Raw genomic sequence first — 25,557 nt, forward strand, 5'->3', positions numbered from 1 at the left:
AGCTTATAATCTATGCGTATGTGTCTTTTCGTTTAGACTATTGTAATTATTATTATTTTGGTGTTTTAACAAGAAGGAACTGTCTCGCCTGCAGTTCATACAAATCTCTGCAGTGAGAATTCTGACCTGCTCTAGTAGAAGAACTCACATTTCTCCGATCCTTAAACCGTTCTAATCCTTCGACCCGTGAATCATCCTTACCTCCCGGTAAGAAGCAAGTGTTCCTGACCCAAAAGACTTTCTCTCAGCGAAGTGAGCATTCCAGGCGTTTAGCGCTGTTCACTCAAGGTGTCTACCTTGTTTAATATGCAAGTAGTCCAGTAAGATTTCATACACGATCCTTTTCCCTTTTTCATTTTATTCTCGGTTAAGAAACTCACCATTACATACTCATTTTTGTCATTCATCATTCATTCCTTTTAAATAAATTCATAAAACGTTACGTCGTTGTTCGCGTCTATCTTGGTGTGATTAACGGTCAATTTAAGAGCCTCTTACTCAGTAAAGAACAGATAATCACGACAACAAGTAGTAACTTCAGTTAAATGAGATTGATTAAAACTAGTGTTTCATAGTTAATTAATAAGGTCAATTAATTAATTATTATCCACGTAATTTAAAAGTTAAATCTACCAGAACTTAGATGTTCTGAATACAAACCTTTTTATAAGGAATATAAAACTACTACACTCATATTTTCATATGTTGTTCACCCTCTCGTTGCTTAGCAACATTGGTTTGCATTAGATGAGTCGGTTTTCATTACGAGAATAACTTTCCCCTGAATTGAAACTTGACTTATAGTGAGATAATAGTTCCACAGAAAACATGATACTGTGTATGCACTTGTTTTTCCACACAGTTGATGTGTGATTTTAAACTATTTAAAAATATTAGTGGGGGACATTTATAGAGTTGCTGTTGTCAATGTATGAATTTAAATGTCGCTCTATTTAGACACAGAGATTTGTGTGAACAGATCAGCAACTTTTAATTCTCATGATACAGAAAACAATGAACAATTTCTTTCCACAATGACCCAGATTGTAAATGTAGTAAACATTAGCTAGCATACACCGCTTGGCACCTAAACACAAAAACACAAAGTCCCTTTTGGCGTTAGTATAAGACAAGCTTTTCCGGAGTGAGTATGTTTTTCTTCCCTATTATATGCTGTAGGCCTTTATTATGAACAAACATTATGACTATCAGATAAGAGCTTTGGCAGGCAGAAACAATACCACGGCACATGCACACAACAGTTTTTGCTACTTTGCATTCCTATGAAGATGCTTTTGTTCCCTTTAACGCGACAAACACCTCTTAAAACAAATTGTTGAAAAGAACACCTGCACCTTCTTTTAAAAGAAAGATGGGCATGCATAGAGAAGATGTGATGCTGACAGTGCCAAAGATTAGACAAAACATTCTTTATAATATGGCACCTTTGTCCGTGTTCATCTGGTACATACGCGTCATAAAAAGTTGGCTTCAGCGACTGAGGCACGGTAGAAATACACACGGTTTATATGTCAATATGTCTGAGCACACAACACACATCCATGTATCCACTTCACACTTGGCTGCTTACGGCAGACATGCTGATGGAACCACGATATATTATCGTGGTTCCAGAAATTAAACTATTAAGGGCGGAACTTGTCCGTCTATGACATCATTTACAGTTTGCCTAGTGAGCAGAAGCACAAGTGTCGAGTACTTGCTCACTCTTATTTTTAAAACCTTAAAAAAGATTAAATAGTAAAATCATGACGTAGATATTTTAGAAGCTAATATTGTACAGGGGAGTTATTTGTACTTTTAAGACTATTTTCCAACATCTTTATAAAAAACTTTTAAATACTTTATTATTTCTATTTGTCCTTCTTTTTGCAATAATAAAGTGTCTTTAGATCTACAAACAAACAATTTGTTTTTAAATAATATGTTCTATAGTTATATGGTCATAGGCAGCAATAAAGAAAAACATTAGCTAAAAGTGTCTCTTCAATGGTGACAGTTAATGCTTTTGTCCTGACTGTCCTGGTACTGGATGAAAATACAGGTGAATGTTTCATTTATAGTGATGGTGCTGCATGTTTTTGTATGTGACGGTAAGTTCTAGTGTCGAGTCCAAAAACAAACTGTTCTAGTGCCAGACAAACCATGATAAAGAGTCATAAATCAAATGCAGAACACCATCACAAACTGAACTAAACAGATCAGGCAGAATTCAATTGTGCGAGTGCATTTGGCATAAAAACATTCTGAAAAGTAAGCGAAAATGTGAAGATAGTCGAGTCAGAAGATAAGAAATAATGTAATTTAGTGAATGTGCTCTATAATATTTGTCTGCGGTAGATGAATATATGATTTATTTTGACTGCAACACTTTCATAATCTTAGCATTAATATCATCTTTTGCAAAAACGTTCTTATTGTGGCCTGAATACAATTCATTGTTTACTTCATCCAAAGTTAATATTTCAATGTCCGAGCTACAGGATTATTTGGCAAGTTTAATTTAGTATTTATTAAAAATATATGCATCGGTAAATAGACCATTTATTATAATTCCATAACCATTTCTCTACACTAACTTTATAAAATCCGTCACAGTAAATTCACCTGGAGAACCAGTCTCAGCTGCTACATCAGCATCTTTGCATCCGTAGACTACATCCAAGACATGGTCGCAGAGACATCGTTGAGAGTAATGCACTGTACTTGACATCAGACACTGGACGTGCAGACCAGCTCGCAGGAGAGAAGGCACTTCTGACACAAGCACATGATGCAGGGGGGGGCAGTTCAGAGAGCGTCCCAGGGTCTTTAGGCAAACATGGTCAGCGAGATCCACTGTGGAGCGTTGGCAGCATGTTAGTCATGAGCAAGTACGACCTCACAGGAAGTGGTCATACCTGGAAGAAGTCGAGCGTGATTTCACCGTCCCGGTCCGTGTCCATGGTCTTGAATGTTTCTGGAAAACAAAGACAACTTTACATACATAGCTTTACAGAGTCACAAACTCAGGTGACATACATTTTAAAATACAAACAAATTCAAAAGCACCACCTGTATTGAAACTGGAACAAGGGTCAGGGTCGTCAGTGACCTTGGCTTCTCCGATTACAACAAAGGTCAAAATATTGTAGGAGGTCAGACTACTGGGATTCTAAAGATTCCATATTGCTCACCTCTGACTTTATCCGTGTTTTTAAATCCTATGTTGGGTCTTTGGAATTTTAAATAATGTTAAGAATTAAAGAGAATAAATATAGAATATTTGCACTTATATTTTAAATATTTTTAAAGATCTTTCTAGACCAGGGTCACAACGCGCTTTAACAATCAAAACTAATATACAGTCAAAATATCTACTTTAAAAGATCAAGACACATAAGACACATAAGACTCAGGAGTCCCAGAAAAGCAGGGAAAAGCACAAATAAAAATGCCTTAAGATGTTTCTTGAAGGAGTCAGAAATCTTATTTGGGATTTGGGAAGTTCAATCGGCCGTCTAACTTCAGTCAAAACTATCTGGTTTCGTACACAAGTTAATAGGTCATTTATCTTTGATATATTTCACTGTGGGTATGATTCAAAGGACATACATCTTGACGATCAAACTAAAGTTCATTATATAGACTCAGGCACCGACACAGTGTAGGCAACACCTCCAACAATGTGAGTCGTTGTAACATGAGGCATGCATCCACATTGTCGTGACTGGTTTCGGTTTTAAGACTTTTTTAAATATCTACACATCTGGTGAAGCGGCACAAGTGTTCTGGACTCACTGAACATGGTCTCCAGTCTGACCAGACACGTTACGAAGTTGTCAAAGTCCACCGCCATGTCGGCCTCGGTGTAGCGCAGGATGATCAGTTGGAACAGCTGGTTGGTCAGCTTGAAGCCTGCAGGCGGCAGAGACGGAACGAGGCCATCAGAAAACACAGACTCAACATACACATCCATATTGTTGTCATTAGAAATATATATATATAATATTGAGGATTTGAAGAGGCAAACAAGCAAAGACCAGTTATCATGTTCAAATCCTATGACGCATAATTCCCAGATGTTCTGTTAATGTTCCTTTGTGTTACACATTGAAGTTCTGTTTTCTTTCAACAGTCTTGACATTGCAACACTGACGTACAGAAACACTCAGTGCTGCTGATCAACACGTCATATGATACTATGACCGTTTGATTGTGTCACATAAAATCCGTTATTTTAACCACTTTTCCACTCTCTTAGTAACGGGAATGACTGAAACTCTACAAGGACATTAATCGCACATGTTAACAGCAAGACAGAGGACTAGCTGCTGTACTCCAAATCTCCAGGGGGTGTTTTTTTAAACAACTTGACAGAGAAAGTGGGTCAAGCTTGCACTAAAGATTAAATGATGATTTGACCATATGAGAATAAAAGAACATTTGTGTTTCACACAGACGTTATTTTCATCCACACACAATTTTCTCATAGGTTATTAATGTAAAACCATCTCAATGTTTTCAAAAAAAGAACTCTGTCCTTTTGATTTATTACATGACTTGATTAATATTGATTAATGTTAATGATTAATGTTAATGATTAATGCCTGGGTCAAAATATGTTTTCCTTTTTAAGACTATATCTGGGTTTGTTTTTAGATCAATCTATTGTTGAGGGGAAATTAAAGTTATGCCAAAATGAAGCACAATATTTTGGTAGCTTTTTTCGGCTGGTTACAATTGTGGACATCAGAACTGATGCCAAACTAATATCCTTAAGAAAATATAATAAAATGATAGATACATAAAGAATCAGTTGCTGCAGGCGATTCCTCAAACATACGTGGATGCAAGTACAAGTAAATACATTTTAGTGTTATTTGTCAAGATCTTTGTAGTCGTGACAAGTGTAGGTGAGGTTAGATAATCTTCACTAGTTGAAAGAGGTGAGGTAAGAAAAAGTTGGAGAAGCAATTTTCTCTCTCATTTCCCTATCTTGCTTGTATTTATATTCAGGGGGAACGTTACCTGCAGATTCAAGAGCCATCCTCATCTCATAGGAGCTCATGGTGCCCGACTTGTCCAAGTCAAAGTTTCTGAATATCGTCTAGAGGAAGGAGAGATTAGCCGGACAATAAATAATCTGGAACCCAACAGGCTGGTGATCCGACAGGCTGGCTCCATGTCAAGAATGAAGCTTCATCATCTGATAGAAACTCTCACCAGATATCGCTTGATCTTCTCCCAGAGCACGTGGAACTCTGTCAGGCCGAGCTTCCCGCTGCCGTCAGTCTGTGCCGGGAGGTTAAAGGAACATCAGGCTAGTTTGAATGAGACAGGAGGAGCTGCCGTGTTTTTTTGTCCAAGGATACATCCATTAAGTTGATCATACTGCGACAGGCTTCTTTGGTGAATCCGTCTGTTTTCAAGTCTTTGTCTGTGAGCACAAGAATCATTTTAGAAGAGAGATTAACGCTAAAAGTTGATTGTTTTTAGTTACTGACGTTTACTGATGATCCTGTTCAATATGGTCTGGAGTTCAGTCAGACTTATTTCCATGTCCTGTTGACAATACGGTTTGAAGAGTTACTCGCTGTCATTTTAACCTCAATATTGACTTCATATGAGACTCACTGGACCAGCCAACTGGCGGAACAGACTCTTGAAACCAGAGTCGATCTGGCTCTCTTCAAGTTGGGGCTGAAAAACAGAAGCAAATATTCAGCCGGTGGCTCGCATGATTTTGAATTGAAAGACAAGTCGTCTCTTGATCTCACCTCTTCCGGGATCTCCGCTTCTACATGGTCATCCAGCTCCCTGAAACAACATTCATCAAATCAACTACAAATATGAAGCAAAGTATGATGAAAATTGTTGATTCCTTTGAGTAATATTTGGACAAAAGATTGTTAGAAAGATATTTACTAGTATTTACTTTATACCACGTATGTCACTTCTCTCACCTACAGTTAATGCAAAACTCTGCAGTGAGAATTCTGACCGGCTCTAGTAGAAGAACTCACATTTCTCCGATCCTTAAAACTCTTCACTGGCTGCCAGTTTCGTTCAGGATCAATTTTAAAATTCAGGTTCTTACTTTTAGATCTATTCATGGTCAGGCTCCTCCTAACATCAGTGATCTGATCCAGAGTTACACCCCAGCTCGGGCTCTGAGGTCTGTGGATCAGAATCTTTTTCTTAACTTTCTTGGGTTTTTCTTATGTTGTCTTGAACTTCTAAAGTTTTAAAATGTGTGTGTATTTGCATATGCATTGGTTTGTGGCCTTTTAAAGTATATTTTTAACAGTGTATTGTTATGATTGTTAAAGCCTTTTGAGACCCTGGTCTGAGAAAGGCGCTTTACAAATAACTATTACTTACTTACTAATATTGTTTGGATTTTTAATGATTTTATTCAGTGATCAATTAAACACTATGGAACAATCTGTAGTCATCATGGATCACTGAACTCACTCAGAGTTGGCAGGCTTCTCGGAGAAAACTCTCAAACAAAAGTCGGCCTCCTTGTGAGGTTCAAAGGTGGAGGGCACGATGATGTACTCCCCTGCTGGGAGCTTCAAGCGAGAGCTGACCTCCCTCAGGTTAATGAAGAGCTCTGAGCGAGCGCTGGAGGCGTGGGTCAGGAAGAAGTCTCGCTTCAGGTGGACGCCCGACTTTCCTGCTGACTGCAGTTGTCGAAAACAGTAAAAAAAGCAAAGTTAAAGACTCAAAATCATGTGTAACAAATTTAGTTTTTCCAGAGAAATAAAGATTAGAATTGAGCTCGTACCGCTTGAGGCACCTGCAGGATGAAAGAAAGACACACAGGTTAATGACTTACAATTCAAAGATTCATTACAATTTATTTGACCTCATAGACGGCAAATCCGATAGTCTCCATATCTTTTCCCTCTCGTCGCTTCTTTCTGCGATCCTTCTGCATCAGCGCCACTAAGAAGCTGCAATCTGGTTGGCCGGGAGAGTCGGGGTGCTGCAACAAGATCTTGAACTGAGGGTTCAGCCAGAAGGTTGCTGGAGACAAAAACAGGGGTTACCAGAGATCAGATAGAGTTAGACAAAGTTGTACCTTGACGTACCATGCTTTTTTTTCATTTTAGAAAATGTTGTTTAAATGTAAATTAAATAATACATCAAGTAATAAGGGGTAAGGCTAAAATAAGGTAATAAAGGAGCATATATTGTGATTTACTTAAGTAAAAACAAATGTAATTCAGATACACACATATAAGCACACAGTTTCAAAATTACAATACTAGCTATTCATATGCACAACTTTATAGACAAGTCAGTGTTTAGTAGCTTCATTAAAACTTCATTTGATCTTGTACGAAATACTACTTTGTGCCACTGAATAAACTTTTTCAGCTGAAAATGAATGTCAACATCTTTATGTTTCAGTATTTTCTCTTCATAGTTTTTAATGCCTTCAGATGTTATAGATGTGTAAGAGACAAATGTTGTGACACTATAGGAAAACCACTGTTGCGTCTTTAAAGCCTAAATGTTGAGTAACGGAATTTCTAATTTTTATGATGACACAACAGTTTTGCCATTTGGATCAACAATTGAGTGTTCATTTATAATTCATATGAAACTAATAGAGGGAAATACAAATTAATATAACAGTATGTGCAGAAGATATGAAACAAATAAACATTTGTTTTTGGTATAAAGGTAACATTGTTTTAGTCTTTCAGAATGCGTCTCTACCTTTTACTCTATTGCAAGTTGGGAAATTACACAAGAAGTTTCTGATCATAAGACTTATTTTCCCTGCTCTCTTCGTCAGATTTTACCGGGAAAGTTCCTGCAGCCGCCGGCGGTGCTGCCTCTCCTCCACTCTCCCTGGTACAATGAGGAGCTCCATTTCTTCATCTGGGTGTTCTGTAAGGCGTCGGCTGTCAAGTTGCATATCTCCAGGCGGCTGAACTCGCGCAGGAAGTCGTTGAACGACATCCTGGTAGGAGGGAGAAGGCAGAGGATTCACAATGACTTTAGGAAATGAAGCTATTGAATGGACGACTAAAAGGGAGATCAACCGTGTTTCCATGATGTCAGACTTTTGAAAAACATTTTTATACATTAAAAAATATAAACTATATATATATCACACATAAGAAAGAAACCTAATTATTTCATAAACTCACAGTTCTGACCAGACAAAATACAAGAGTGAGACAGACTCACCAGAACTCCCCGTCCTCACTGCGGTTCTGCAGACGACCTCTGACAGAACGATCCACGCTTTCCCACTCTCTGGAGCTGAAGGTTTCACCACAGAGAGGTCAATGCATAGTCAAGCTCTGACACATCTTTGTACTCGTGTTTGTTTTTTTAATCAGAGGAACAAACACACTATTAAACTGATAAGAACAGATGCTACACTTGATCTTAGCCAAAAGGCCGAGAAGTGATAACAAACCCATTATTTAGTCAGAAGTCAAGACGTACTTGTCACTCCACGCTCCAGTCCACTCGATCTCTCCCCACGGGTTTCTGATACGGACCAGTTTGGTCATGTTTCCACGGTATACGACCTAACAGAAACAAAAACAATGGTGTTGAAAAACCGATGTTGATCCAGTAAACCAGGGCTGACAAACCCAATCACACAAAGGGCCAACATTTTTTAACAGTCAAGAGCTAAACAATAATCTTTAAACTAACTGGTAATATAAGGCTCCGTTCCATTAATATCTTAATCTATTCATCTTCAAGCTTATCCCTCAAGTTCAAAATCTGGGCTCCCGCGATGAGTGAGGACTGTCCTAGTACTCAAAACTGAGTAATGAGGAACACGTGTAAGGGCCAGAGCTCCCTAGGTTTTAAGATTCTTAGGGCCCTCCCTTGGCAGAAAGTGTTATCCCAGAATGCCTTTGGGCATCAAGACTGAAATCAATGGCAGTGAAAACGAGAAAAAAAAACGAGCTTGAAGTGTAAACATTTTTACTTTTCATTCTTAGAGGCTGAATGCATCTTAAGTATCTCTTATGTGTTTGTTTCTCCTCTAACAAACACTACCATCATTCATTTGACATAATTTTTTATCGAAGGGGAGTATCAACAATCACACCAGAGGCCAGATTGTAAAACTAGAATTTGTGAGCTTGAACTAAACCATTTTCTCTGTCACAAGACACATTGATCACACACTGTTCTCACTTTGCCTCTCGCCATGGTGAAATGACCTTTCAACGATTGATTTGATTTTATTAAATGCTCTGGAACGTCACGTTCCATTCCGTCTCATTCTCCCAAACTGGTGCTTCATAGAATTAGCACCAGACACATCCATTACAAATACTAATTTTTCAACCAAATACAATAAATCTATAGGGTTTCTTCACATTACATCTCAGACAGGAGATCACAAAAACCCTCTCAAGAGCCAAGGTCTTGCAGAGAAGTACCCACCATCACTTTACATGATTTGTATGCACTACATGGGGGTCATGTCTTGTTAAACTTAATCTTAATAGTCCCCAACTCATAAGATAAACTGTTGAATTAAGTTGTCATTTATTTTCAACCTTAAAAAAAAAAGATAACGTCAAAGTGATGTGTATACGTGAATCCTTCTATATAATGAAGATTATAATCGAATCGAATCTAATTCTGCGAATCTCGAATAAAATAACAATCATACATAAAAGGTTGAATGTTAAGAAATAAATGTTTGTTTGTACACGGTGTCTTGGGCGTGGTAAAAATTAATCTACATGAAAAAAAGACATCTGAGTTACATTAGTTATTAATTAATTAACTAATGAACGTAAGTAAATAGTAATAAAATGTTTGTAGGTCAAAGTATGAATGATGATGATTTATTTGTTTGTGAAGTAGGAGTGGTTTCTTATAATGTCCCTGCAAGATTACAGTGGACGTTATTTTCTCTCTAAACCTTGTAATTTTTAAAAGAACATTAAAAATATAATAGTTATCAACGGTTCAGGGGCCAGATGAAGATATATGCAGGTTAACAGGCTATAGAACAACAAGCTTTGCTTAAAAATGTCAAGAATTAATTTCAAAATTACTCAAAAGTAGAAGAAGAGCATTTCATGTAAGATGGGAAATCAAGTACTGTATATTGGTGCTTCTGTGTCGTTGGTTAAGAACATAAAATGTACATTTTGAGAGCAGAAACATCGTCTTCCAGGAGAATTACTAAAACTCATTTTTAATTCTCTCTCATATTACACTATCTTGTGTTGATTACACAGTTGGAACAACAGCGAGGAGTGGACTCTAAATATCTGGTAAACTTCCGCACAAAAACTTGTGCTTGTGTTTGGTGAAAACTGAGCTGCACTCACTTCATCCACCGCAGTGACAGAGTAGGCGTGTCCCTTCACCAGCTTCTTGAACGTGACTGCCTCCATGTCTTTGGTGTTGGTGATCTGAGGACAAAAAGAGTGAAAGAGTGACGCCACCACACATGATACACATCACACGCAGGAGAGAGGAAGTGAGTGGAGGCGACGCCTGCAGTCAGACAGTGACGGCAAGGTTTAATCGCTCATACCGTCTGACGTCAAATGGAAGTTTACTTGTTTTGAAGTGACGGTTTTTAATGTTTTCCTCACATTACTGACGTGACTGGCCAGACAGTGGACAACTAACAACAAACGTGTGACTTCCTCACACATGGTTCTCGTTCAGGCTAATCAAATTCTTTGAATCATGAAATGTCTGCATGTGACCTGAATGATCGAGTCACGCTTCCATTGATCAGATCTCTCTGCTCGCTCTTGGTGTCGTCTCATGTCAGTCACTCGAAATATTTCTCTGTAACTCTTTCTCATTTCCTCACCAGACATGTATACAGTAGCTTCTTCATATTACAAGTATTTAATTCTGAATGAAAAACGTATAAATATAGTTTATGGCATCAGTGTCAGAAACAGTCAAGCTTTCTTAAAAGTCTCTTTTTTAAAAAGTATGTTAAAGTGCATTTAAGTATCTTACTTGTCAGTCGAGGCGTATAATACTTCATTATATTATTATTTTTATCATCATGCATATTTTCACCATTAAAGGTGCATCCAGTCATGACAGAGATTTTAATATATTTTCAAATCTTCTGCTTGCTGTGATCATTTCATTTCTCTTTATAGAAGTTATACATGTTTATTCTCCTCCACCAGGTTTATCAGATTTTGTTTGTGTAACATTCAGATAACTGGGAAACAAGATGTTAAGGGTAAAAAACATTGGTTGGATCAGTGAAAACCTGTTTGTCTTTATCAGTTATCACATGAATCACGTTCATCTTCTGCCATACTGACATCGATGGAGCAGCCCAGCAGCGAGCCTCGCTCGATGGCTCTGCTGATGACGCTGTAGAGGTCAGATGGAGCTTTATCCAGATCGTACATCTCCGTCACTCCACCAGTGAAGTCTTCGAACCCTTCCGAGGTGCTGCCGCCTGACAGAGCCTCATAGCATCCATTCAGCCTGACACGAGGATGACAAGAAACGACGCAGCATGAGTAACATATACATGTACGGAGGGTGTTAGATTCTCTCCTTCATACAGCAGAGAGTCAACAGTTCAGACACTACAGCTGCAGCCTGGCTCTCATGTTTCCTTCCAATTCCCCTTCCGTTCTCACACGAAGACAACAGCTGTACTCTGCAACAGCTGCAGCTAAAGCCTCCGCATAACTCGTATCCGCATAACATTTTTTAGTTAGGGTTGGAATGACGGCGATAAAAGTAATATATTGAGCACGGGTGAGTTAATATTTTAATTAAGACTTTATTAGGTTTTATTTTGTGCCGCTTGTATTTCAGTTCACGGTAACTTGTGTATGTACAGTCAATATAAAAGCTTTAAATCAGCAGTAAAGCTCTTAATCTTTCAAATAGTTTTTATTTCTGTGTGTTGGGAGCTCTGCACAACATGAAGCTCAAACCACTGATCAGCCTCAGGAATTAAAAAACATCAATCTTGCTTTCATCAGTAAACAAAATGTTTCTCAATTTCTCTCTGGGCCATTCGTGTTTTCTTTTGCAAGTTGTACTCTATTATTTTGCAGGGGCTTATATCCGATATATTGACGTATCAAAGGCGTCTTCTAATTGTCACATTGAAGGTCAGTCTTCGATCTTCCTGGATCTGATCATCTGGCTCTTCTTTGATCCACACAAATGGATACGTTTTCTTCCATGTGTGTCTTGTTTTGCTGTCCATTTTAATTCATCATTTTGGCCAAGCAGACGATTGTTTTTTTTAACTTCTTGTTGACTTCCCTTTTTTGATCAACTTTTAATTCAAGCATGCTGTCCTGAACGATGTATGGAACGACTCATTTTTCTCAGGTGTTTAAAGAGAAATACATGGCTTCATCTTTAACTCCCGTCATCAGTGACCCCTCATTGACACCAGTTTCCTCAGAGATCAATCATTTTACTAATCCAAGTCAACACTGTTTATTGCATATCACCAATGTTGAGTCTATTGGTTTCTATGACTTTACTACACCTACTGGTTAATTAGTGATTGTTCTGATTATCCTTGTCGGATTACTTTGGACACAACTGCATTAACAAGTTAGAACTTTTGAGACATAGACCACTGCTGTCTCCCTGTGGCCAAACAGAAGATGTACAGCTTGCGATCATCATAAATCGTATGTCTTACACAAGTTATTCTACAATTTAACAAGTTGTTCATTAATCTGTGGATATAACATGGATTCATGATTGTTTTTATTATTTGCGATAAAAAAGACCATTGCCATTATTAAGTTTTTAGTTTTTTTCATATCCAAATTCAAAAAAGAGTGTCTAACAGTTTATTTTTCAGTAATTATTGACTATAAACAAATTCACAAAGCTATGATTTCCCACTAGAAACTCAAACAAAACTGGTCTTATACTGATAGTTTTTTTGTTAAATTTCATTATAAAACTCTTTCATTTATAATTGTGTGTATAGCGTTTGAGGGAAGATTAACGATGACTTGGGATTTACTCACGCTGTCCACCAGAGGGCACAGTTTAGCATAAGGTGAGCGTCAGGAAATGACTTTCTTAAATACAACTCCTGTGGGACTCACTTGGCGTAGGCTTTCTCCAGCAGTGCACTCCAGAACTCAGTCCCCTCGGCCGAGTGAACAAACAGCAGTTTCCCATCTTTCACTGGCAGGCGGTCGTCGATAACAACCTCCACCCATTCACCAAACTGCCAGAACTGCAGGAAAGAAAACACATTTTCTTTTATAAGAATGACGATCAAACAATATATAACTTCTGCTAGAGCATATTTGACCTGCACCAGAGGTGAACAGGAGGTGATGTCATTAGTGGTGAAGTCAGTAGAGAGCAGTGCAGGTCGGGGGCAACGACGAGGGTGAAATGAGGTCACACCTGAACATCTCTTCCCGGTGAACAATATCATACAGTGTTCAGTCATGCAGATGTGTCTACACTCTTCATGGTCGAGTAATTAAGGATTGAGCAAGTAGATGCTGGAACTCCAGGGAAAGACTGCAGCATTAAATGAACCAACACCACAGTAATAGTTCCACAAATCTCCTGTTACAGGCATTTGAAAATAGGTTTCACTCCGGCTCCCGAATGAATGCTTGGCACTCTCGGCACGCACACACACACACACACACACATCATGACCTTGGGGCAAGACTATGTACGGGTCACGCAACAGGACTTCTAACAAACCCGCTGAACAACTGCTTTAAGTCTTCACCACTATGATGGTGACGGTGAGAAAACAACTTCACAACGTGTCCGGTTGGGGCACTTCCCCTGTGTAATCATGCAAGACTCACAAAGTACTGCAACATTTGAAGGTCCTGTGACAGTCACAAAAGGTCAAAGGTTACGGTCAAAAATGGTATTATTATCACCTTTAGCAAATACTGATGTTGTTTAACATGTATTGCCCAGAAATAAGTTTGTTTTCTTTGGATTAAAGGATAGATAGATAGATGGATAGATTTGATGAGGACTGTATGGATGGATAAATAGTCAGGCAGATGGATGGATGCATAATTGAATCAATCTATCATTGGATGGAAAGATAGTTGGATGGATGGATGGATGGGCAGCTTGATGTTTCGATTGATGAAAGACAGACTGACATTTGAATGAAAAGACAGATTGACTGATGGACAAAAAGCAATATGACAGTCTGACGGATGGATGAAGAGACAGCGATGGATAGATGGAGAAAAAGAAGGGCGGTTGGATGAAGGGACAGACTGATGGGTGTGGAGCTTCACATATCGATTGATAAAAAGACGGAAAGATGAAAAGACAGATGAATTGAAAGATACATAAATAGACTAACTGACCAACGGACAAACGGACAAGTGGATGAATAGACAGCTGGATGGATGCAATGATTGACAGCTGGGGGGAAAGCCTAAATGTGTGTGGATGAACAGATTAAGGCCCTTCAGGAAATGTTCGATCATTGGAGAGAAGAGACATTTCCTTCACTCCCACTCGTGTGTTGGCAGCTGCAGAAGCTGCAGAAGATTCTCTCTGCAGCCACGGAGGCTCGCGTGTAAGAAATACTAGTGACTATGAACATACCAGGAAGAATTCTGCTCTATTTAACATGTGCCTCCCTCTGCGACCGGCTGAGATTGCCTTGTATATAATTCATTCTTCCACCTCTTGTCTTCCCGCCTCGCTCTCTCCCTCTCCTCCCTGCACCATTTATGATTCCCCGACGCCTGGATTTATAATTTCATTTTGGGATGACTCACCCTGGTCTGTGTAATTCATCCAGAAGCTCAGAGGAACCAAGCGTACACCGAGGGAATCCCTGAACAAACCAGGAGCCCACATGCTTCACAACAGTGACGGTGGATCATAGTACCACACGTAAGCTGTCAGTCATAAGTGTTCCACTTACTGCACACACAAAAATTATGTAACACTGGAGAGGAATGAAAACAGAGAGATTGGGTTCAAATCTTAAATAGGTCAAATCTTTTCTTTCAGACGACGGCGTCTATAAGAGGGAGTCCTCAGCAGGTTTGTGCCAACGCTGTTGTTTCTGTCGAGGTTGTTTGGTAGAGTTGCAGGAATGAATCCCTGAACCGAGCTGCATGCATGTGTGCGCTTGGCAGCATCATGTTTGCTACGTTGCTCCAGGTCTCATCAGTCAGCCGTTGCCCGCGGCCCATTGACATATGTGTGTCTGAGCTTCATCATGGTTCGCCTCACATGTATGTGTGGCTTCAAGACGACCCCCACACTCTCTCTCATGCAGCCTCCGCCCCGTTTCTCACATGAGTCTCTCCCTCATGTCACCACTGGGGCATCTGACAGTCCAGTTGGCACAGAGTTCCACTGAGTCGACCAGACAGTCTGAGTCAGCAGAAAGTGGAAAAGCAACTTTAGACGCTTGTGTGGAGCAGGAAGGCTTTTGTTCTTACAGTAAAACATGTTACAACTCTGTAAACACAATCACTAGCTGGCTCTAAATTTATGTCGGTCTGAATACTACACGTTGAACATTAGCCGGAACACAATCACAATTTCCAGTCATCTTTTCCTCCTCTCATCCATGACCATGGACCAGGGCTGGACTTGGACATTTCCTAGTAGCCTTGAATCCTCACCATGCACTCATTTGAGAGCCAAAAAGGTACTTGTGTCAAACATTTACACCAATAATTGACTGCTGTAGGGTTTTAACCACAACAGTCAGGATGCTGTCAGGTAAACAAGTGTTGCAAAGAACATTCAAAAATATATAAAATGAAAAGACTCTTACATATCACAGTCCCCTGTAAACTAATAAATAATAATATTTTACTGAAACTATTGTTTAGTCTTTGTTGAACAAATAATGATAACAGTCACAATAATAATACAAATAATTATAATAGTAATCCTCATCAAAATACCAGTTGACGGAAAGAAAACTGTATTTAGCAGTTATAATACAAACCATCTTCACTTCCTTTCCATTTATAATGTACGACATCTGAAGGTGAGTTTGTATGTAATGTAAACAACAAAGGATTGAAGTAAACCTTTCAACTTCTACCAACAGTCCAACTGAATGACTTGGTGCTTGGTTCTGTTTTTCTATTGCTTATTTTATGTTGCATCTAATTTTATTCTCTTAGTCTGTACCGACACCACTATGTTGTGTTTACAACACTGACAATACAAGTTTCTGATTCTGACAGTAGACTTAAACTTATAACACAGTGTTTACATTTGATCCATTTATTGCACAACTAGAGCTTATCAAGTGTACTTTGCTTTGTAGATAATACAAATGACCCAAACCCACGAATAAACCTGTACATACAACTGATTGACCAAAAGATAAATAAAATAAACTTACACAATGTTGATAGAAACAAATTTGAAGCGAATTACTTTCTTTTTAATTGGCAACCAAATTGGATTCTGCTCCACTTTAAATCAGAGAATCAATATCTTAGTGTGTTTGCAATGGTTGTCTTTACCTGGAAGTGAAATATTCCGGCATATCCTTGTGCAAAACTCTGTCCATGAGGAACCACTCTGTGCAGGACGTTGTCGTTGAGGGTGAGTGAAGCTATCGCTGCCAACAGCCAGCAGTCACCTGGAAACACATCAAATCATCAATCTCTGATGTGAAAACAATTGAAGGATGAACTACAACAGACACGCATGTTCAAAATTATGATCACGCTTTATCTACTGTTCTTTTACTCTCCAGCTCTTCATTATTCGACGCTGCTAACCTTAATACGAGACGTCTGAACAGACTCATCATCACAGACAGTGTTCGCAGAGCTCAAGTCCAAGAGCTTCTATAGAAGAGCGTCTCTTGTAAGTCACAGTGTGGATGATGGTGGTTTCTTTTCTTTGTTCTGCTGATCATTTTGTCACAGTGACCTCTGCCTCATCGATTGATTTGCCGTCGTCTGAGGGAGACGTTTCTCTGTAACCTGAGCTGTTACGAGGTCTGCTCTTTCAATTTTGAAGGGACACACAGTACTGCTTCAATTTAGAAAGGAGAGAACGGCATAAAAATCACCTTTTTCCTTCAAAGCTGATTGTCAAAAGTTGAAGAACTTGTCACACTCTGAACTTACTTCTCAGACTATCTTGCTCTGATCTGTTGAAACTGTATTTTAGAACACTCTAGCCAAGTGGTCCAGTTAAACTAAAAAAGCACAGAGACAGCACACATGTTATTTTCAAACAACCATTTAAGAAGACAACCCAATAATGAATAAAAAGATTTGTATTTGCTCAGGGGATGGGAACCTTTTTTCACCATAGTCACATTAAGTTTGTTTGCTGTATCTTATAAAAGCAACTTTCAGGGCTGCTGTAGTTCTTACCAGCAGCAGTGCATAGAATAATACTATTGAACACCACCTTAACCTTCGCTGGAGAGGTCATGATTCAACTTCAAGGTTTTTTATTTTGAAATTTGCTCCAGTTTTTAAAATACTTCACACTTTATCTTACCCCTTGTATAGAAAATAATTCGGGCCGCTTTTAAGAATGTAAAATATAAGTGGAAGGGAAATTCTGAAATATGTATTTCTTTTCCTGTCCTTATATATATCTTCAACTGGTCCAACACATGATTATGAGTTATTGGTATGCTGTCACCGTTTTAAAAGTTTTAAAAAAGTTGAAGTTATCACCTTCTACCAGGTGTAAAAATCTGTATATACATAAGGTAAAGCTTAATACAAATAAATAACAAATTGTGTTTGACTGTGATTTGAACTGCTCCAAATTAAATGTACAGTCGCTCAGCATTTATTGAAAATTACTCACTTTGGGGCCTTATTTCCTGATTGACTTGGTTATATTGGAACAAAGACTCAGGGGTCGCACTGCTGATAACCCCATCATAGTAATAAAGACTAGTCTGTTGCAGAAGCACATCTTATCTGCACCTGGTCTGTGTGTTCTCAAGGTTTAAATATAGGAGGTGATTTTACTGACTAGCTCAACCTTGTTTGCAGATGTGACGGAGACAAACAAAAGAAGTTGAATTATTGATGGACATTTGTGTCAGGAATAGAAAATACCAGACAATATGAAGTCAGTGCTTCGTATTTGCATCAGTATAATGAATAAGGCTTAGTTTCGATCCAAAAGCTTTGATACCGGTACTTATAATGTTTCTATGCCTATTTTAAAAATCAATTCTAAAAAGAAAGAAAATTATATCACACATAGTTGAGTTACAATTTTCAGCTTTGGTAGATTTTCACCCCAAGCTGTTTTCTTATTTTTCTTTTTATTTCATGTGTTAAAAAACATCTACACAATATCAAGTTTTGATCACTCGTTGGTATCGAAACTTGGCAGCAGAAGATGTTTCGATAAATTTCAATTCCATTTAGTGTCGGTGATGACTTTTATGTGTGTTTAGCTCAAGGGTTCTTTGTCTCGCTTGAGGAAATGTAGTCTGTGGCAGCTCTACCTTTACTTATTTATTTTTTACATTTACTTAAGCCAAGACGAAGAACAACCCTTAGAGTCCCTTAGCGTGGAGTAAATACACTTCCTTCTGTTTGAATCAAGGTCGTCGCCCTCCTTTCTTCTCTCATCGTGAAACATGAAGTAGTAAAACATTTCGGATCGTTCCGGGGAGACTCACCAAGCGCTCCCTGACAGATGTCTGTGCGAGTCGCTCCATCCACGATGAATTCAGGTCGCTTGCAGAACTCCTGTCAGGTACAACACAACGTACAATACACACACACACACACACACACACACAGGGAAGAAGAGAAACCAAGTTCAGGACAATATTGTGCTTATTTCGACAAACTATTTGTGGAGTTTTGGGAAGAGTTCTGAAAGCCAACTGTCAAATCAAGACAATAAAATAATGTTTTTGAATGATTGTGTTTGCTCAGAGCAAAAACATTGTCTCGGTGAGTCTTTACCACTAGTTTACCACTAGTGGAATGAACTACAATGGCAAGTTTTTTACATTAAAGTCCCATCGAAGTTCATTTATTTTAATGATTCAATCAAATATGCTTTTGGTATGTTTGTTTTTGACCGGGGTACTTGAGCAACAGCTGCTACAAGCCCTAAAAGTGAGGGACTATTCCTTCAAAATCTTCTTAAATCCAGATGGAACTTCAGAACACCACCATATAAAACAAATGTGATCCCAAAAACTAAACATTACTTTAAGTCAAGGAATGTGTTTTTCTTTATTTTGCTTACTTTGTGGTCAGTAAGTTAATTCTTTAGCTATTGATCTAATTTTAAGCCTCTGAGTCAAGGCGGTCTGTGGAACTCTAGTAAAAGCCTGTTTACATTTTTAAACTGCTGAGCCAAGCAAAGCTAGGTAGTTTTGAGATTCCGATGATTGGCAGGTTTAAGAGGCTGGAAAATACCAACTTAACTTTGTTTACGCTAATGCTAGCAGGACTCAACACAATATCCTTCTTCACAAGTCCTTTTCTATTACAGCTTTTGAAAGAAGTATTCAATCAGTACTGACACAATTGAATCAGAAGATTTATATTGTGTCGAATTTGTCTACTCTACTAAAAATCATTTATTCACCAAATCCCAAATCAGTGGTATTTTTCTATTGAATGCTCAGTATTAATAATTAATACTGCTTCTTCAAGAAGAACTGCAGAAAAGAAGTAAGTCTCTGGAATTCAAATTCAGAATTGATGCAAACTGAATTTGAACCTGCAACTTTCTTGCATAGCGCCCTACCATAACCATGCTTAGATAAAGACATTTGTCAATAATGATTTGAAGCGATTCATTGACATTTGAAGCCGACAATTTACAGCATTGAAAACTGAAATTCTCTGTCACAGCAGTGTGTCAAAAAGAAACAGCTTTTATGATTCTTGAAAAGTGTCTTCGTGTTATTCCGTCATGTTTTCTTATTGCCAGTTTCTCTTACTCAGCATGTTGAATGCGCAGCATGAGAAATCCCACATGAGGCTATAAAAAGAACTCCTGTGTTTGGCAGTCACGCCATACATTGTAACTATAAATGGTTGAGTCTCTCACAAGTCTTTCCTTTAAAAGGTTCTATCTATAATCGGAACACTTTAACCTCTGTATTCTAAAATATCGCTGCAAGAGAACAACATGAATTATAGAACATTAGAAAGTTTGTTTTAAATATACTTATTTAAAAAATAAACTGAATATCCAAAACTTATGTTTGGCCTCAATCTCTGCTCAGTCTATATAACTAGTGCCAAATCCACCAAAATCATCCCGGACACATCATTTTAAAGGTACTCACATGAAGGTTTACTTCACTGTACACAAGTTAGCATTTACTGACAAGCTCAACTCTCATGTAAATTGTGTGGAATGTTGCCTGCTTGAGACCTTGGCTTCTGCAGGCCTTGAGTGATGCTATCTGATCTATCGGATGCCACTTAAAGAAACTTTTGTAACAATGATATTCGTGAAAATTTGAATCTTTAAAAGTAAAATGCAAGTAGCTAATTCTACGTGGGACTTTCTGTCGATGAAGAAACTGTAAGAGTTGTTAGTAATAATACTTTGAAACTGAAAACCCTTTTTTTTCTGGAGATTAAATCTTGTTTACCATAACCAAGCCCACTCTGCTGTAATTGGTCAGGCAAGGGACTTGTTGTATAAACAAAGCGGGGCGTGATTGTAGCTGGCTGGAGAAGGAGTGAAGCCCGATATTACGTCTTAATACAGGGCTGTCAAACTGGTCCAGAAAAAGGCAGAGACGGTGCAGGTTTTTGTTCCAACCAGTCAAGCACACATGAGTTAACGAATCAGGTCTCGGCTTAAACAAGCAACACCTGACTGACAATCAATTGATTACTGTCTTCAGACGCCTGATTGGTTCTACTATATGTGCTTTACTGGTTGGATCTAAAACCTGCACTGTCTCGGCCCTTTTCTGGACCAGTTTGACACCTGTGTCTTAATAGGATCCGCTATCTTAACCTCTCATTCTACATGATTTCAGACGGGGGAGAACTTCATAAAGTAATAACTTCAAACAATGATGAGGGACTAACTGGGTCTTGGAGAGAAATAACTTTTGAAACTTAAGTCTTTGTTTGGTTCACAGTAGTTGCCCTTATGTTCGTTTCTCGACTAGGGAGCATATGTTCAACAACAATAAAACAGTCATGTCTTACCGGAGGCCTCATCCAGCGGACTCCAGATGTCTTGGCAGATCTTGGGCCAAGCTCATTAAAGCCCAAAGATGAACTGGCACACGGGAACAAGGAATCCTCAAACAGTCGCCCGCCGCGAACGGACTGCGCCTTCAGCGACTCAAAGTCCTGACCCAGGAACTTGACTGCATTGTGGTTCTGCCCCAGACCATCATCCCGGTCCCACTGGCTTCTCAGCCGGTATGCAATACCCGTGGCGTAAATGGGCTCTTCCATGGTGATCTTCTGGGATTCACAAGAGTTGCTCAGACGTCAATGCGTGTTTAACTTGTATGATCTAGTAATGAATAGGGCCGTCAGGACCGAATGCAGCCGAAGATGTAACTAAAAACGTGCCAGTGAAGAGCTTGGGTGCAGTTACATCTCAACATTAAACCTCAGTATCCATTAGGAAGCTATCAAATATTAAAACAGGCTTCGGTGCATCTGCAGCTAGAGGACTCGGATGAACTAGATGTGACTTCAAAAATCCCGTCAAAGATCCTCCGTCCTTCCTTCAGATCCCGATCCTCTCTTGAACAATCACTGCTTTTTCTCGCAGACCTGAAGAAGAGAGTGACACCATTAGAGGGGTTACCTGTAAACACATCGCAGACAAAAGACGCATGTCTACACACCCTCTGTATACACAATGAGGGTTTTAACGGTATAGCAGCCCTCCCTGTTCCTCTGCACTCGACCGTGTACATACATGCTCGGGGATTAGTCACGCTGGACGTATCAGTACCACTTTTACCGTTCAGGTCAGAGAGTGTGTTTCAGTGTCAGCCGAAGAACTTATTTAAGTCAATGTTTAATCAGACATGGCTGTGACTGTGTTGGTGGAGCTTTTATGAAGCGGAGCGCTGTTGGAGGGCGAGGTTTCACTGGAATCTTCATGAACAATGAAGGCAGAACAAGACCATGAACATGCAAAAGCTCTCTCTGTAATTAAGCTGATCCAGGAACTGTCGCTAGTGACACCAACGATCTGACAGAACGAGAACTTTCAGTCTGCCTTGGATGCTATTTTTGTCAAGCCCACAAAGGAACACGTGAAAAAAGGGTTTATTTTTAACATCGAAAATGTCTACATACAACTAATCTGTTAACAGAACCAAAACTTTTTTTTTCCCGGTCCAGTACTTAAGTGTTGAATCAAAGGATACAGGTCTATGAATCATCATTTTCCACTGAAGTCCACACCCTGTATGCTTGGCCCGGTTTACTCTTTGACCTTTGACCATAACATTAATATCAAGTGATAAGGACTAATAACAACAGTACTATTGAAGTTTAATCTGATATATAGTTTTTAACTCGGTCTACTAGATGTTTTAATAACCACACTTAAGCTACAATATTTCACAAACATCATTTCCTCATGTATTTTAGCCTTTTATCAGTTGTACAGGAAGCATAAGCCTGTCATTCTACAAGCCCTGGTGGCCCTGAAGTGGGGTCTAGTCCAGTGAATGTAGCTCACCCGTTTAAATCATAAAGATGTTAATTCACATCTATTCTAAACATTTCATGAGTAAGATGTTGGTTACAAGTACAATTGACTTCCCTAAAAGAAGAGTTTAACTTTTTCAAGCAGCCTAGATTTAGACTCAAACAGACCTGCTTTGTATTTAATTTATTTTCTATTGGGGATTAATTTCTCCTTCTCCGAGGCACGTTCTGTTTATAAATAATTGTTTTAATGCAAAAAAATGTATTCTGATGTAAGTCCCTTTTTCACCTAAAATGATTTTTATCTCTGTGTTGTTTATTCCACTCTGTGACTGTTGGTGTACACTTTGAAATAACTAACAAAGTCCAATACACATACCAGGAATACTGTGAAATCCCAACAGACGGACACAGGGGAGGGGGTTATAAAAGCACAATCAAGGTGAGATGAAGACACAAGTGACACAAATCGGGGATGTCTGGTGAAGAGCACGAGAGGGAGTCGACATGACAGAAGCAAAGTGGCATCAGGGCTTCACAAGAAAATCAGGAAGGGAGACAAGAGGGCATGAAAATGACAGGACATGACAGTTGGTACGTTCTACCAGTGTCTGCGTTGACTTCCTTTATGCACTCTCGTCCAATGCATAGAGAGGTTCATTGACGGCACTAGATTCTCTGTAGGCGTGAGGATATGTGTGAGTGGTTGTCTTGTCATGATGTACACGGTGATAGAGTGGTCTGTCCAGGAGGTCCCCCAACACTTGCCCGAGTAGCTGGGAATACAACCCTTTATAACGATAGAAAGCGAACGCATTAAATATATTTTTAAATATGTCAGCAGAATTGTCATGTCTATGTGACAAAGTTTCCCCTAGAGAGACATGTGGCACTTGCACGAGAAAATACTCCCTATTCTAAAGTCTGAACAACAGTCTCACTGTGGCACAATTCAATAATTCCTCTGGAAATTCTGACAAAAAAAATGTGAAAAGTTTGAAGTCGTCAGCATTTTACTCTTAAAGGTTTCTCACAATAATCCCATAACACGACGGTTCCCATGTAAGCCAGACACTGAGAAGTGAATGAAGAAGTGCACAGATGTGGTTTCACTTCTTTCACATCATCAGTCAGAATAGATTCGCTTTCTCTTCCCGACACCAACTACTCTCCTCTTGTTCTACAGCATCAGGGCCGGTTAGTGGTTTGCGTGTTATTGGGGCGCTCTCAACCCAACGTGAGCTCAATCTGCTTTGGATAAATATTTCATCCCGACTTGTACGCGAAATACACTTGCATTTCCCACACTCAAACACACACTCAAACACACACTCAAGCGCACACACACGTTCTCCACATCAGTGCAGGTAGCGACAGTGATGGGATTTGACAACAAGAGGACTACAAGTCGTGACACATGAGGATAAGCCTCCAGGTTTCTGTTCCCAGGTTTCTGTTCTGGCTGTTACAGTCAAAATGTAAATTTAAAAAAAAAAGGGTTATTTAAGTGCTGTAGTTCTACGTATGATCAGTTCCGACCACATTATCATAACTTTGACTGTTGATATTAGAAGAAATGATGTTGCCGTTTTTGACTATATCTCAAATTACAATTTTTTTTATAGTTGCTTCCGTTTTCAATGTCCTGTATTCCAAAATATAGATAGATAAACTTTATTAATCCCTCTGGAGATCTCCTTCGGGAATTTGTTAGAATAGTACTAAAGAATAGGTAAGAGCATCCACTGAAAACAGAAAATAAATAGATAAAACTTTCTTCATCAGCTTAGACAACAGTTTATACTATCATACAACATCACAAACTGACATTAATAAATATGAGAATAGTCTCTTCAGAGTAAAGCATTACACAAATACATAAAGGGCCACGTTTACACTGTAAACATAAGTCTCATTTGCTAAACATAGCGTAAACACACGGTGATCATAGTGAACTGCCATGAACTAGGAAGTATATTATGGGCTGGAGTATTTGTGCCAAATGTGATATCGTGCCTTCATCTCTGCTTGCAGTCTTTGAACGCAGAACCATACAGCGACACTTGAAATAAACTTGAAACCTGATACACAAAGTGACTACTGTGAAAAAAAAATGCTGACTATTTTAGATGCTTAACTTCAAGGAAGTTTCAGAAAAACGATACGCTATGTTTGTTAGTTTTAAAAGAGGACGAACTACACACATAGGTTACTGTTAACTTGGCATTTATTTAGAGGAAGTGCAATAAAATACTTTCTAGAAGAGCTCTTTGCAAACAGAACTTTTCATGCACGAATGCCTGCCATGCAGGAGATAATCGTGTGGTTGCAGACAGTAGGTGTGGTCGAGGAAAGGAGTAACATTGTTCAGCTGTCAAGTAACATTTCTCAACTTCTTTATCAAGTTGAGCAGCAAGAACAGCTGAATAACCATTGTTACTCCAAGCATGAGAAGTACCGTCGAGTTAGGAATATTAAAGATGTTTACGTTGAACTAATCCACTAGCAGCTTTGGCTGTGGAAGAAAAAGTTAAAACAAGGTTGTAATGAAAAAACAAAAGCAGGTCTGAAGCGTGAAACACTCAAAAGCAAGAGCAGAGAGAAAGATTTATATTTACCTTTCTGGGTGTTTAGAAACATGGGTTTTAATACACGCGGGTTTCTACTTGACTTCCCTTGGTTCCTGCCATGTTGAGTACAGCTTGGTCAAACCTTATTTCTGTCGAGGACTACTTAGTATTTTAGAAACGCCCTGCTGCTGCTTCTAGTCTGCTCCAGTGGTTTGGACTGAATGCGGTCCTCCGCACGGCGCATGCGCAATGCTTTGTCTGAGAAATGTGGTTTGTTTACATTGTTTTGTCTAACGTTTGATCCATGTGAGATGATCGTTACAAATGTATCGATTTTTGTTTTGCAAAGGGGAAATACTAAA

At 38.9% G+C, this 25,557-nt stretch overlaps 1 protein-coding gene and 1 pseudogene across 1 annotated transcript; both read right to left on the minus strand.

Annotated features, from left to right (window-relative positions):
- Positions 1–966: 966 nt before the first annotated feature.
- Positions 967–25,402, minus strand: capn1 (calpain 1). Its single transcript, XM_087789562.1, is given in 22 exon segments — positions 967–2,859; positions 2,922–2,980; positions 3,802–3,918; positions 5,032–5,110; positions 5,227–5,295; positions 5,376–5,440; positions 5,508–5,565; positions 5,638–5,714; positions 5,717–5,820; positions 6,478–6,689; positions 6,794–6,805; positions 6,875–7,035; positions 7,821–7,981; positions 8,212–8,286; positions 8,476–8,561; positions 10,341–10,424; positions 11,313–11,481; positions 13,089–13,222; positions 16,488–16,606; positions 18,635–18,704; positions 21,153–21,734; positions 25,244–25,402. Coding segments are annotated over 21 exon segments (2,193 nt in total). The 5' UTR covers positions 21,408–21,734; positions 25,244–25,402; the 3' UTR covers positions 967–2,832.
- On the minus strand, positions 8,271–8,439 carry LOC148082387 (U2 spliceosomal RNA; annotated as a pseudogene).
- Positions 25,403–25,557: the final 155 nt, after the last annotated feature.

This window comes from Callionymus lyra, chromosome 4, assembly GCF_982586985.1.
Source record: "Callionymus lyra chromosome 4, fCalLyr1.hap1.1, whole genome shotgun sequence".
In the NCBI taxonomy this organism is placed as follows: Eukaryota; Metazoa; Chordata; class Actinopteri; order Syngnathiformes; family Callionymidae; genus Callionymus; species Callionymus lyra.